Source organism: Alternaria triticimaculans (genome assembly GCF_023758025.1).
Source record: "Alternaria triticimaculans strain BMP 0046 chromosome Unknown scaffold_7, whole genome shotgun sequence".
Taxonomy (NCBI): Eukaryota; Fungi; Ascomycota; class Dothideomycetes; order Pleosporales; family Pleosporaceae; genus Alternaria; species Alternaria triticimaculans.
Window position 1 is genome coordinate 490,531 of NW_026055964.1, and position 15,288 is coordinate 505,818.

Below are 15,288 nucleotides of genomic sequence, written 5' to 3' on the forward strand. Positions count from 1 at the left end.
GACCGACAACCGAGACCCCGGCGCTGGCTTCGGTAGTCTGAGATCTCGTGTTCGACGCTTCTTGCGCCCGGTAATTTCCCAGCTTTGTCCGCAGCATCTGCATTTGTTGGGTATGTCGAGCCGGACCAAGGATTACATCACGAGCGTGCTGCGACGATGCTAAACATCTTGGACGAATTGAACCCAACTAGAGAAATCAAAGTAGCACCGCCACTTTACTTGACAAGAGGTCAAATTTCTATGTCATCCTCTACACACATCTCAAGCGACATACCTCGCTCCGATGATCATGCGGCTGAAGCACCACACCGAGTTGGGAAATACTGTGTCAAACACGCAGGTCAGGTGCAGCCTTCCCATCCCTCTTCTCCTCTACCAAGAATATATGGTCTTACGTCTACCGTCGGAGCAGTCAGCCTCGCGCGCACCTTGCTATCATTCGGAACCACCCACAAACGCTTCAGGAGATCTGCGCCGGGCTCTGGCTCTTCCTTACCAACCCTCGAATAGGCCTGGAACTGTTAGGGGCACGTTGTTTGGTCATGCGAAGGATCCACGATACCACACTTATGGAAACTATACTGTATGCATCTACTGACAAACGTGTAGCTTCTCGGTGTGTGTACTCTTACCGCTTCTGAGCCGTACAGCCTGCCCTATTTTCATCGACTACCACAACTCCACAGATCCATTGTCTGAGGCAAGAACGTATATCGCCATATGTTAAGGGTTACTAGTCAGAGCATTATGGGACGACCCGGGCGCCACGGTCGATTTGTGCGCTCAAGCACCCGATGAACTGGTCGCGAGACCTTCGGCGGGGTGAGGCTTCAGGTACCCGAGAGCCGTATGTGCTACCAGGCGAATGCATGTACTTTCCGAGGGACTTACTTGGGCAATCTCCCCGCGTTTGGAGTATCCACCGTTCACGTCTTAGGTCGATGTCTTAGATGGGACAAACCGACCTTCCTATACTGAATATGGATGGCCATCCCCCGGTAATTGACGCTACAGTACTGTACCTCATGGCTTGCTTTCCCAGGTTATATAGCTCGCCGCGCCCTGCAGCAAGGCAATCTTTACCGGGTCACTGTCCATCACTCGACACATTCCTTCATCACATACACGATTCAAGGACATTCACGTACTTCGCCTGGTCTGGATTACTATCCCTGTCTTAACTTCTCGTGCACTTATACGCTTTTAGCTGTCAGCATGGCGAAGCTGACACCTTTCCTTCTGGCCTTGTTTTATCTTTCCTCTTCCGTTCGCAGCCTGCCCGCGGTAGGAGAAGTAAGAAGAGGGCCAGCCAAAGTTGCGGCTCGCGAGATCACTTTGACAGACGTTTCGGTCACTACAAGTTATAGCACAGCTATTACGTCGCTGCAGTCGGCCTCTCCCACTGTAGAACCATCCAATACCGGCGTACGTTACAATCTCACAGAACGGGTTCAAAACGTAGAATCTGACGATGACTAGAGCTTTTTGACGGGCCTGCCTTCAGGTGGTTTCACGAAGGATCCAGTCGATGGCCCAGGCACTACAACAGCCACCAAGCCACTGTGTCCCGATGAAACGCCTCTTGAGCCTGGTCCCACAGCGCCCTTCAATCCAGCTTCGTCAAACATCTTCCAATCTATTGCGAGCGCAGTGATTCCGTCGGCTATCCCTTCCAGAGCAGACCACCCCGTTCAGAGACAGAACATCGACGACAGAGACGTGCCGGCCCAGACGAACAAGTTTTATGCCAACTTCTTCCTTGGCAGCCAATCTTTCCCGACCTGGACACACCCTTACTCTCTCTCGTGGGCTCGCCGAAACGATGGTGGTCCAAACGGTACGTAAAAACATACGCAGATGTCAGGCGCATACTGACATGAACTTCTACCCATCTCAGGTATTGCCATTAGTCACACAACTCGGGACAGATTTGCTTTTGTTCCAAATGCTGATGACACTCGATTCTTCATCTCACCGCTCGGTATCCAACACATCATACTGTCCGCAAAAGAACTAAAGGCGGATACATATCTCTCCCTTTCACGTTTGGGGGCCTTCTCCACATATGTGAACTTGCGACCAAACAACCTCCAGGGTACCCGCATCATGATGTCTCTTCCTGTTGTTCAGGGCATGGGCATGATGACAGCCGTTTACGACAGAGCAACACCAGTCATCAAGACCACTGTTTTCTTCTTGTCCCTGGAATACGTTGCGCTGATCAATGGTATCACGCACAAGTATCGGATCGTACTCAACGATGGGTCGCACTGGCTTCTCTATGCCACTTCGGACGGGTCTGTTGGTACACCTCCCTTCGTGTTAGAGAATAGTGAGACCATCACCGGCCCTTCCGATTTTGTCGGTAAGATCCAAGTCACGAAGAATCCATCAGGCACGGCAGTAGAGGGCATATTTGACAATAGCGCCGGTGTATACCCAGTCAATGGCACTATATCCGGGAACGTCAACGGGGCTTTCGGGAGTTATACAATAAGTTGGGCCAAAGGCGGTGCAACGGAGCGGCCGTTGCTGATGTACGCGCTACCTCATCATGTCGAGTCGTTCGACCAACAAACTGCGGCCGCCTTGAAAGACATCACACTAGTCACCACGACGAAGGGCTTTGCACGAGCTATTGTTTCCGACAAGATGACAATGGTGGAGAACGATCTGCCCGACAGTATTGGTTTTGCCCCATGGGCCAAGAACCCCAGCGCAGCTGGAGGCTCGGAGAACATCAATCTGAACGCCCAAGCCCTCGCGCTCATCAACCAAGCTGGCATAGCTGAGCTAAGCCAGAACATGATTCCGCAGACCTCACTGAACAGCATGTACTACTCCGGCAAAGGACTGGCCAAGTTTGCTGCCATCATCTACACAATGAACACCATGACGGGCAACAGCCAATACGCCTCCGCTGGGTTAGGTCGCCTCAAGGACGCTTTCAACGTTTTCGTCAACAACACGCAGCCCGAGCCACTTGTCTACGATCAGGTCTGGAAGGGTGTCGTGTCACGTGCCAGCTACTCCGGAGATCTTGGTCTGGACTTTGGAAACACGCTATACAATGATCATCACTTCCACTACGGGTACTTCGTTTACACCGCTGCCGTCATCGGCCATCTCGACCCTACATGGCTTGGCGAAGGTAGCAACAAAGCCTGGGTCAACAACCTAGTCCGCGACTTTGCAAACCCCGTAAGTGACTCGGAATTCCCCTTCCAGCGCTCCTTCGACTGGTTTCACGGTCACTCCTGGGCAAAGGGCCTCTACGAATCCGGCGACGGCAAAGACCAAGAATCCACCTCGGAAGACACTTTCGCCACCTACGCGCTCAAGATGTGGGGCCGAATCATCCAAGACGCGAATATGGAGGCACGAGGAAATCTGCAACTCGCTGTCCAAGCGCGTAGTATCAAGAACTATTTTCTCATGGAAGCCGACAACAGGAACCAACCCGCTGGCTTCATTAAGAACAAAGCAACCGGCATCCTCTTCGAGAACAAGATCGATCACACCACGTACTTTGGCGGAAACATCGAATACATTGAGGGTATTCACATGATCCCGCTCAACCCCTCCTCCGCGTACACTCGTCGTAAGCAATTCGTCCAAGAAGAATGGGACATGTACTTCAGCAACGGCCGCGCCGAGCAAGTCCAAGGCGGATGGAAGAGCATCCTCAAGGCCAACCAAGCCTTGTTCGACCCACAAGCTTCATACGACTTCTTCGCCAACCCCAATTTCAACGAGCAGCTTGATGGTGGCGCGAGTCGTACGTGGTATCTGGCGTACTCGGCAGCGCTTTTGGGTGCGGATGAAGCTGGTGCGCAGCGCGATTACCAGATGGATTACGTAGGGCCCGAGAAGGAAGGGCAGAAGATCGAAGCGAGGGAGGGTCGGGAGGTGTCTGTTGATGTGGATGAGATGTGGTATGGAACGAGCTCTAGTGCTTGGAGTTCTGGGTTTAATTGGCCGAAGCCTTCGAGCACTGGTTCGGCTTCTACCTTGTCGAAGACTACTACTTCGTCTAAGGCTTGGTCTTCAGGGTTCAACTGGCCCCCTCGTTCGAGCACTGCATCGATGACTACTTCCTCTACTCTTTCGAGTACCGCATCGATGACAACTTCGTCCAAAGCCTGGTCTTCAGGATTTAACTGGCCCGCCCCGACGGTCGTTAAACCTACACCGACTTCGTCTTCGACGACCAAGGAGCCGGAGATGACTATGGTTTCTAGTGCTGGCAAGAGTGGCGGCAAAGGCGATGAGGAGAGCTAGCGGGAGCTGAGTCTTTAGGTAGGTGGCTGAGCTGGCGGTGGATGGGAGGAAGTGGACATGTGTTTGTTCTTCTTGTGGCTATTGCTGTGTAGACTTATTCGTGTAGATACTATGTTTAGAAACGAAATCAGACAATATCTTTTAGACGCGACTTTGCTAAGGACGACCGGCATCTCATGTTCAGATACCACGATTCAATGCATTGGAGTTTGCAGAAGAGTAGAAGGTGCTGTCACCGCCATGTGGCGTCACGGGAGTGGCGTGTGTATGTGGGTCGGGATACGGCACCCGGAACGTCTCTTAAGCCGTGGACCGACCTACTATTAGGACATCGGGAGAGTCCCTCCGGAGTAATCATTCGTTCTATCGGGCCGGCTACTATAACAAGTCCTATTTAAAGGATCAAGCCTGGGTCTGATCACTAATCCGATGAGCAGATATGTTTCGCACTTTACCGTATGTGTATGAGGGGGATAACGCTCTCTGCAGGTCCCCGCAGCATCCGTATCTTCCGCGAATGCTTAGCAGCGGTGATGGCGTCGCTTGCTTTCTTGAACTGTCCCGATGATACCAGTCATCAAGAGATCTGTTGCAGCTGCACGTCAGGTTCTTTGGTGTTCGCCGAAGGGCTTGATTAACATTGTCCATTGCTTGCAATAGACTAATCGACCAGACCGCCATCTTCCAGGTGCCAAGTATGAACACGCATCCTCACCGTCTCTTGACAAAGGTACCCATGTACCCATCCCACCATGTCTTCGTACCGACAACCCGTTAGTCAACACAACGCACATACCACCGAGCTCGACGTTGAGGTTACGAAGTAACGTGGATACTTCTGACGTCGGAATACGAGGGATCGTAATATATAACCACAGCATCCTCACCACACTGCCATCCACCCACGCTTTCATCTCAAGTCCGGACCGAATCACCCGACACTCACTAACAAACCAACAAACCCATTTCAACCGCCAAAATGCACTTCACCCTCCCCGCCATCACCCTCGCCCTCGCGGCCGCCGTCAGCGCCAGCAACCCCATCCAAGCCGCCTGGAACGTAACCCGCTCCTACAAAGACGTCAGCCAACAAGTCGTATCCTTCGAAATCACCGCCGTCTACGTCGACGAAGAATACCCCGATGGTCTCGAATCCAAGTGCACATGGGTTGAAAAGGGCCAAGTGTACGGCGTCCAATGCACACCCGACACTTTCACGCTTGAGCCCCAGCGCGATGGTCTGAGTAAGTTATTGTCGCATGAAGGAGATACATGAGAGGGGTTGAGGGCTAACGTGGAATGTGATTGTAGCAATGAAGGTCCACCAGACTATTGAGAAGCCGAACCAGCAGGTTGTGTATGGAGAGGGCGAGGTTCCCAGGAGTGGGCATGCTGTTATTCCTGTCAATGCTCGTGTCGCTTAGATTGGCGATGGCTATTTCGAATATGTGTTGGAGGGCGGAGGAGATGGGGGACATGAGAAGGCATATTGAGTAGAAGTGCGTTGGCAGAAGTTGAGAAAGAATAGATTGCTTGTCAACCTGGGAGAAATAGAACACCCTACATCAACGGTAGGTCACCTTCTTTGCATGTTTTCATGTTACTGTAGTCCACAGACCTGTTCAGATTTTCCCTCGTGTCAGGTAATTGCGCCTTTGACTTTGACCTTGACTGCGGACTGCGGACTGGTCCTAGTGCGGGCTGCTTATTGAGGTTGCCCAGGTGTACTTACGGTATGATTGCGAGTAGCGACTTCCCTCAAGCCTGAGGTGAACAATGTAATTTGTCTCCTGGACTTACTAGGCATGGTTAGGCGATGCTCGATGATGCGCAAAACCTTGGAGGCGGGCCGACATAATGTCTGTTTCGGTTCGTTCAACTTGCAAGTGGGCCGAAGAGGTAGTTCTAGCTTTAGAAGTGGACGGCGTCTTAGCACTGCCGACTAAGGCAACTCTGTAGAAAGATCGACGAAAAGCGATCGTCAAGAGCCTCGGGACGCACACGTGCAAGAGCCTAGGGGTCGATCTTGCCACCCAGATTCGCGAGCAGAATGCGCGCATGACGATAGCAGACGGCATCATGAAGAGCCAATAGTCACAGTTTCGCTGCACGTCTTTCCAATGTTCCCATGAACAAATCTCCTTCATAGTCGTGTATTTCTCCATGCGATAGACATGGAGCCCGCTTCTATGTAGTTGTATGGCGCTTGCTAGAATAAAGCACGCGCTAGGGACGGCCCTGATTCGCACATGGGTCCAGGGGGGAATCAGCGTGACTCGCTGCCCACAGCGCCGAAGGTGACCGTACAACAACTCGCTTTGCCTAGTCGACAATGAAAATTAAGTTTCATGCACGGCCGAACGACTAGAGAACGCAGATGGTGCACGTCAAATGTGGGTAAGAATGTTAATAACTGGTCCCCCCATAGACCATTGTGTCCGCGGAGGGGTTCTTTCATTCCACTACCATGGCGCCGCTTTCACGACTTCTTACACGGCGAGCAGCCTTGTTTTCTCTTGTCGCATCAACACTTGCACAAACCGGCAACCCCATTCTCGACCCCATTCTCGAAACCATTGGATCAACTCTTCAGGGAGATGGACTGATTGATGGTACACTTGGTGCTATCGGCGGAATACTAGGCGGCGAGCAAACCTTCGACTATGTCGTCGTTGGAGGAGGGACGGCAGGTGCTGGGGTTGGCGTAAGACTAGCCGAGGCAGGCTTCAGCGTTGCTATAATCGAAGCTGGAGGCTTTTACGAGATCGCGAAGCCGGTCTTAGGCACCACACCCGCAGGATCCTTCTTTGGAGTCGGAGCGAGCCTCGCCGACATGGTACCGACGACAGACTGGGGTTTCGCCACGGAGCCACAACCGCAGCTGAACAATCGCCGAGTCCACTATGCTCGCGGCAAATGCTTGGGTGGGAGCAGTGCTTTGAACTTCATGGTTTACCACCGCGGGACCACGGCAAGCTATCAGATGTGGGCGGATGCGGTTGATGACCAGAGCTATACCATGGCAAACCTTACCCCATTTTTTAACAAAGCAGTGACCTTCACTGCCCCCGGAGAGCGGTCGCTTGACAACATCACGACCACTTACGATGCATCCAGCTTTTCAAACAGCGGTGGACCTGTGCAGGTTGGCTACGGAAACTGGATCTCGATCTGGGCATCATACCTCGAGAAGGCTTTCAAGGCCTTCGGTATCCAGGAGAACACTGACTTCAACAACGGGAAGTTGCTCGGGTACCAATGGTCGCAGAGTACCATTCGGTCCCGCGATCAGACGCGAAGCTCGTCGGTTGCTTATATACACGCCGTACAAGCCAATTCCGAGGCCTCACGCAATCTCAAGGTGTTCACCCATACACAAGCTCGGCGAATCTTGTTCGACAAATCTTCTGCCAGGCCTAAAGCAAACGGAGTCGAGGTGTCAGCCCTTGTTGGGCTGGCAAAGTACACCATAAAGGCTCGTCGCGAGGTGATAGTGAGTGCAGGAACGCTTCAGTCTCCTCAACTACTCATGCTCTCGGGCGTTGGTCCGACTGATCAGCTTTCAGAGCATGGTATTGACCAGATCGTTTCAGCCCCAGGTGTTGGTCAGAACATGTGGGATCACGTTCTATTTGGTCCTTCATACTCCGTCAAGTTCAAGACTGTAGGTTCCATACTACTCAGACCTCTGGAATTGGTCAATGCGCTTATTGAGTACACAACGAAAGCCAAGGGTCTACTCACCTATGCGGCCGACATATTGGGCTGGGAAAAACTGTCGAAGGTGGAAGGCATTCGCGACAAACTCAGCCAAAGCACACTGGATGCCCTGGAAACCTTTCCTGACGACTGGCCCGAGGTGGAATACATCGCTGCCGATGCGTACGCAGGGAACTTCCGTTATCCCCTGGCGCAGCAGCCCCTGAACGGCAAGAAGTATGTCAGCATCCTTGGAGCCATGGTGGCACCGCTGTCGCGAGGCAACATTACACTCAAATCGTCGAACCCACTCGCTGCGCCGGCCATCAACCCGAACTGGCTGTCTGATCCAGCCGATCAAGAGCTCGCTATCGCCTGGTACCGTAGGATGCGCGAAGTCTTTGCGACAAAAGAGGTCGCATCACAACTGGAATACATGGGTAGTGAAGCGTACCCAGGCCTCGACAAGGACAGCGACGAACAGATTCTTGCAGTCATCCGAGACAGCGCGATCACAGTATGGCACGCCTCTTCGACCTGCCGAATGGGCAAGAGCGTACTCAGAGATGGTGTTCGCGAGCGAGTCGATGAGATGGATGTCGTCGACTCCGAGGCCAAGGTTTTTGGGGTAGATGGGCTTCGTGTTGTGGACGCCAGTATTTTTCCATTCCTGCCGCCTGGCCATCCTCAAAGCACCATCTATGCATTAGCAGAGAAGATCTCGCAGATCATTGTTCGGGATGGTCGCAGTAGTACGTAGCGCTCACATTAATGGAGTGGGAAATTGAAGACGATGACTGTGGGGCTACTAAACTGGTGTTGAAGAGACGATTTGATGCAACTTCGCGCGGGTCGGCAGTAATTAATGTGATTCATCCGCTAGCTCAATTAGTCTTAGTCCGGCTATACCCCAGAACGCGCAAAAGTGGGCCGATGTCAGCGCGTCGCTCACCCAACCCCTTTGTCCTTCCCGAAATCCGTGCATGAACAACTTTGGAAGCGCTTTCGTCAACCTATGCATATAGCCGTCCAGATATTGGTAACTCAACTGGCAAGCTCGAGAAGCTACAATGACCAACTGTCTCCTGGCGATAGCTGTCCCACCCCGAATGTGTAGAAGCACCCCACTGCACAGGCCGCAGACTCGCATCTTGGTCCACCATAGGAGGATGGCATGCAGCGCTAATAGCCACGGAGCAGCTTGCAGCCAGAGGAATACCAGCAGGGTATTTGAAGCACGAGAGCACTGCCCCGAAACCTGCGATGATGGTCGCGATGACAAGTGTCAAGATTATGGCCATTGGCGAATATCCGACTGTCGAGATCTGATTCACAGGTTGACGCGTTTGATCCGTGATGGAAATGCGGACCATGAAGACACTCTGGGAAGCGAGCCAATGGAAGAGGCCAGAGATAATCGTCATGGGGATCGCATATCGAAACGGCACGTTAAGCCAATGGGTATCTCGCTGTCCTCCACGCGGAGAGGTGACCCGAAGGGGTTTGCGCTCGTTCAGATACGAGGCCCATTCGTGTGCGACAAGCATATTCGTGGAAAGAGCGTTAAAGGCTAGGTAAAAGTAGGACAGTAGTACTTGTGGTGTGTTTGCAAGCATAATACTACCTACGAGCGGAAGGTTGGAGCTGAACAGGTTGGCGCCGTTTACGGTGCCAAAACCGATTTGCCATAGTTCGCGTGGGTCCGAGGGCATACCCACGAGAGAATAGTAAAGACTTGGAATGCCGAAAACGAAGACGGCAAAATAACTGTCCCGGGCATGATAAGCTTAGATCGTGGGTTAAGGTCTGCTGACTCACGTTGCGTATGTCCAGATCCATCTGCTCTCACTAGGAGCCTTCCTCCACCTCTCCTCTTTTGCATTGTATCTTTGGGGAATGGATTTCCGCGCTGGTTGTTGGGGCTTACCCTCTTTTTCCCAAAGAGACTCGATAAGCTGTCTGGAATATAGACAGCGATTGCGGGTTGTCGGATCTGGCTCATCGAGATATGTCGCCACTACATCGCCCACCGTAACGAGAGGAGCATGGTCTCCACAGATGAAGAGCGTCGCAGCTATACAGGCCACCTTGACAATGTTTGAAAGTATGACAGCCAGTGCGATAGAGAAGCTGAACTGTAGTTTACAGAATTCTTCGACTTGCTCGACTATGCAATGATTGATTCGATTGCCGTAAGGTCGCCAATCTGACCGATTGTGCGGCACTTCATAGCGACTCCGAACATCGCAGCCCTTGACTACATGGGAAGGACAGCGCCACGTGTTCGATGGATAAACCTCTGGTGAGGCTATTTCGGGTAGTCTCTGCGTTGTAGGCGTAAGGTCGAGTTTGTGCGGTGATTTCCGGTCTATACGATCTGACGGGGAATTAATGTTATCCCAAACAAAATACGACGTGTTGGGATTACGCCACAGTTGCCACGTTGTGTTGTTCCGCCACACTGTAGGGTAGTCTTGCACCAGATAAACGTTACCCATTCCAGAGACGTAATGGTTGTCGTACTGGGTAAAGCAATCCGACGTGCTGATATTCGTGTATCTCGGCATCGTGCCGTCCTTTTTTAGATAGACGACATCAGAAAGATTGGGCCGATATTTGTCCATCTCTAGCACCATTTCCTCGGTAACGTCTTTCGTGAGGTTCTTAAAGTTGGACGTGTCATATGGCGCTCCATGGAACCAATCATCTGTGATAGGAAGGACCGCGTAGTTGTTGGCCTGAAGTTTGGCGAAGACCACTGAATTGAAAAACAGGTGGAGTGGCACAGAGGTGCAGAGCAGTAGAAGCCAGACGGCTAATCTACTGCGTCCAATGTGTCTGAAGTTGCGCAAGTTTGGTACCCCGATGTGCAGCCATACTCGTTTCGCATGAGCCCGGTCAAGCTCTACCCTATTGGGGGCGCTGAGGACCTGCATGCAATAGTTGCTTGCGCATAACAGTAGTGTGCTGAGGATGTTAACGAGTAGATGAATTCTGACGTTTAATCTTCTTGTCCGTCCGCAGTTACCAATGCTCAATGTTCCGATGGTTCCTTCAATGATGTTTTCAGGGTTCTTCCATACCCATATCGTGACGACGAGGTTGAATATGGTGATTGTTGTCGCTCCTACGAGCGACAAGACTGCTCCGGGTCGCCATCCTGTCAGAAATGGTCGCCTGGACAGCCGCCGAGGCTGAAACACCGCGGATCGTGTTAAAAGCAAGAAGTCGTCGTCGTGCGATTCGTTTCCATTGCTCGTGGCAAAGCTCTCCGGTTTAGTTGAACCAGTACGTGATTCATGGATAGCATCAATGCCGTAGTCGCTGTTTTGCTCGTCCGTAGGCTCCCTACGCTGGTTAGCGGCAATTGCGAGGTTACAATGACGTCATAGCCACGCGCCTAACTCGCACCTTTCGAATAGCTGGATCCCCCGAGGACCGACATCCACACTTGATCGGTCTTCCCTATATCGAGATGCATACATGGCATGTGAATAGTGAATCTAATGTCGCATTGAGATGGTATCGCAAAGCATCTGAACGCGCATGGGGTTTTAATTGTTACCTGCCTACTTATGATCTTATCTCGGACCAGAAACACCGCCACACTTTCCAGTTCCCGCTCGAACTGCGCCCCCGCCGCGCCAGACATTCGCCAGGTAGGGAAATGCATCTCGAGCATTCACCGCGTGTTGGGTCGTGGGGGCCGAGCGGAAGCGAGCGGGCCGCATCTTGGTTCATGCCCAGCTGTGGTCTGCCTAGGGACCTAGGTAGAGTGCCTATCCTGCAACGCCAATGCTCTACTCAGCCTCATCTTCTGAATATATCCCCGTGCTTACTGTACTGCTATCCTCACCGGTCGCTGCCATTGCGTGGGAATGAAAGGAGGATTGACGTTAACTCCGTGTCACCAGTACCAGCGCACTCACCAACATGACACTCTCATGTGTATAGGTTTACCTTTCTCTGTTGTCGCAGGCAAAGTGGGGTGTCTCCTTCGGTAGCATATGCATGCTTCACCACTGGCCACAGACGAGATGCGTTCTGAACTCTGATCTACCTTCCGAGATGTCAATGGATGTGTGTGACGTCAGAGGGCGCAATACGACGTGTCAGCCTTGCGAGTTACCTCTGTAAGTGCAACAAGCGGATTTTCCATGCGACTGCACGTGCTAGAGATACAGTTTGTTATATTCGCTGTACTAGATCTCTGGTCCGAGGCATTGGCCCTTTTGGCACGGTAGCTAAGCGAGGAGCTGGATAGACTAATTGGGTTAGCCTCGGCTTTCGGTCCGTGGTATCATGTTTACTGATCTTGCTTGTGTGATCTTCTCGTGGGCTCGCGCTCGAACTTGACGTCTTTTCGCGAGGGACTTTGGGTGTGTACGTTGGTGGGTTGGTAAGTCAACAACGGTGGTTACTGATCTTGCTAAGTAATGTGCTGCAAACATCGAGCCTCGTACGAATGTGATTGAAAGAGGGCAGTTGTGGGTTGTAAGACAACTACTCCACCATGTGTGTTACTTAAATATCAGATCCTGTACTCCCAGTTCCATCCAGACAGGAACGTCACCGAGATCAGCAACTAGTCTTGAACCTCTTCTACTATCCTTTTCAACTCATCCGACCGATTTCACGGTAAGAAAATCTCTTTGAAGCTTTGGCAGCTTCAGGTGCTAACATTGAAGTGTCAGAAGCCATGGCTCAAGAATCCGTCCTTCTTACCGGTGCTACCGGCAATGTCGGTGCAATCACCCTTGAGCACTTGATCCGTGCAAACCACAAAGTCAACATAGTCATTCGAAAGACATCCGCTGTCGCGTTCTTCGAGTCCAAATTTGCCGACGCCGTCAAGTCCGGTCTACTTACGTTCACCGTCATCCCAGACATGACTGTTGCTGGAGCCTTTGATGGGCCTTCTTCATCCGCGACAGCCATCGTACATCTCGCAACTCCCCTTGCAGGCCCTGGAAGTGACCTCGTAAAAGAGATGATCGAGCCGACGTGGACCATTGACGAGAACATTCTGGAAGCGGCTAAGAAGAGCAAAACCGTCAAGAGAGTTGTCATCTGCGGATCGATTGTGCAAACCGTGCTTCTGCCCGATTTCTTCAATCCCAACATCGTCATTTCGGAGAAGAACTTCAACCCCATCACTTTCGAGGAGGCCAAGAACGACCCCCTGTCTGCGTATGTATTTGCAAAGACCGACGCGGAGCACAAGACATGGTCATGGGTGGAAACGAATCGACCAGACTTCGATGTGGTGATGCTACTGCCGCCCTTGATCGCGGGACGAAGCCCACAACCAGGATACAAGCCTATCGCGAATGGTCCGGGAGGCAACTCTGCTGTGTATACCGCGCTGTTGGCTGGAGATGACGTTCAGGGTGTGGACAACATCCTTCCCTTCGTGCTGTGAGTGTCTTTCCAGGTCCCTGAGTTCCGGGAGTCAGCCAGCCGGTTTGGTCTGCCCTTGCGGAGCTCTAGTACACTCAACTAGTACTCGCTTCGCAATTTGCTGACAAGGCCCCAGAAACACTGACGACGTGGCCGAATCCCACGTCACCGCCCTTGATCGGAACAAAGTCCCTGGCAACGAACGCTATCTGTTAGTTTCGCCTGAGATCATCGACTTGCGAGCAATTGCAGTCGATCTCCGTGCCGAATCTCCCGAGTTGGCCAAGCGCATTCCTGCACTTCAGCCTAGTCGCGAGCGAAGGGGACCGGAAAAATTTGCGAAGATTGACACTTCGAAGTCGGAGGCTGTCTTTGGAAGCCAGTGGAAGAGTGGCCATGACACCATCAAAGAGGTAGTCTTGGATGTGGTGAAATGGGAGAAGGAGAACAATATGAACTAGAGAATTATACCGCAGGTTTGATCCTATGCTGCGGTTGGAATACTACGTGAATTGCAGTATGAAAGTGACAATATGTTCTTGGCTCTTGCAAGCGCGCCTGGGAGAGTGGCATGGTTGCCTTCAGCGCAACACAAATTCCATCAACTCATGCCCTTCCGACATGCACTCCGCATCCATTTTACCATCGATGTAGGCTTCGCCAAGAAATCTGTAACCCTGTGGTCGATTATAGCTACCTGACGGACGAAGAATGACAGGTACGCTGCACCCATACAAGATCGCAATGACATCGTCCTTTGTGGTGTCTAACGGGCCGAGCCCTACGAGATCCTCGGAAGTTCTCACCGAAGTTGGTGAAACTGGTGATGTCGGGATTGAGTGCGAAGGTGGCGAGCCGGCTGGGATAGTCGACCTCCCTTGAAGAATTACCCTGTTGGAGGTCACCGCTCGGACACGCTCCAAGTAGTCTTTGACAATGCTCTGGGGTGATACAGATTCATCTGCGCGCAACAGGTCGGTTGTATCGATATCGCCGTTAGGAGTCTCGTTAAGTAGGCAGTAGTTGCAAGCTCGAGAGTAATATGTCGGTACGTCTGAGCCGTTGGGTCCACGACCGGCTACCAAAGTACGGCGGAGTTGATCGGGCGCTGGCTTATTTGCCGACGCATCTCGGTAAGTCCACCTCAGCTTTTCCAGCCCTCGTTGCGGAATAAGGCCGGATCGTATCGGAGGTGAGCTCCAATTCACTCTCCCGATAAGATAGCCAGATACTGTCAACGAATCGTCTTGTGGGTAGACGGAGAGCCGTGGACCTGACTTGGGACTTGGTGACCACTCTCGAGCATCGCCGTCCCCGAATTGAACGATCGGAACACTGCGCCCAGAAGCGTTGTACACCGCCTCCCCAGGAAGGCCTACAAGGCTGTCACCAGCTTTGCGGCCCCTGAATACTGCCTCGCCCGCTCCATAAGACCCATCTTCTGCAGTAAGAATCCAAGACGGCAGTGTTACAAGCCGTGGTGCAGCTGTGGGGCCGATGTCTAGCTTCTCCTTTTCTTTCAAAGCCCAATGACGGCAGATGATGTCCAGAGATTTAGATTCCTCTACCACCCATTCAACGAAATCGCGATAGACTTCGAAGAGGTCTTGCTTGTAATTAGGTTCTGGCGGCTGTCTATGTGTACGCGCAGGTGAGCTCGAGCTCCTCGTTTTTATTACATTAAGCTCCTTAGAAAGGTTGCGCAAACAGTTGATAGTGTCGCGCGGATCGGATGTACTGAAAGTGGATAGCTGACACACCAGCTTTTCCAAGCTCATGGTTGATTCAGAAGCGCCGTTCGATTTGGTTCGAAATAGGTTACTCGTCATCTCCACAAGTAGTTTGGCTCCAAGAGGTTCTAGATCAGATATCGGACTGCCGCCGAGTCTAGGGTTTTGTATCCTTGGT

General features: G+C 52.1%; 4 protein-coding genes across 4 annotated transcripts; all 4 read left to right on the top strand.

Moving 5' to 3' along the window:
• Positions 1-1,822: 1,822 nt before the first annotated feature.
• On the top strand, positions 1,823-4,281 carry J4E78_005554 (uncharacterized protein; the record flags this gene model as incomplete). Its single annotated transcript, XM_049366173.1, has 2 exons — positions 1,823-1,828; positions 2,095-4,281. 2 exons carry the CDS (start codon positions 1,823-1,825, stop codon positions 4,279-4,281), a joined length of 2,193 nt encoding a protein of 730 aa, XP_049221899.1.
• A 979-nt stretch (positions 4,282-5,260) lies between these two features.
• J4E78_005555 (uncharacterized protein) lies at positions 5,261-5,705 on the top strand (the record flags this gene model as incomplete). The annotated part of the gene is made up of 2 exons (XM_049366174.1): positions 5,261-5,525; positions 5,593-5,705. The coding sequence occupies 2 exons, from the start codon at positions 5,261-5,263 to the stop codon at positions 5,703-5,705; spliced, it is 378 nt and encodes a 125-aa protein (XP_049221900.1).
• A 1,043-nt stretch (positions 5,706-6,748) lies between these two features.
• Positions 6,749-8,740, top strand: J4E78_005556 (uncharacterized protein; the record flags this gene model as incomplete). Its single annotated transcript, XM_049366175.1, has 1 exon — positions 6,749-8,740. The coding sequence occupies one exon, from the start codon at positions 6,749-6,751 to the stop codon at positions 8,738-8,740; it is 1,992 nt and encodes a 663-aa protein (XP_049221901.1).
• A 3,939-nt stretch (positions 8,741-12,679) lies between these two features.
• J4E78_005557 (uncharacterized protein) lies at positions 12,680-13,841 on the top strand (the record flags this gene model as incomplete). Its single annotated transcript, XM_049366176.1, has 2 exons — positions 12,680-13,398; positions 13,517-13,841. 2 exons carry the CDS (start codon positions 12,680-12,682, stop codon positions 13,839-13,841), a joined length of 1,044 nt encoding a protein of 347 aa, XP_049221902.1.
• Between the last annotated feature and the right edge of the window lie 1,447 nt (positions 13,842-15,288).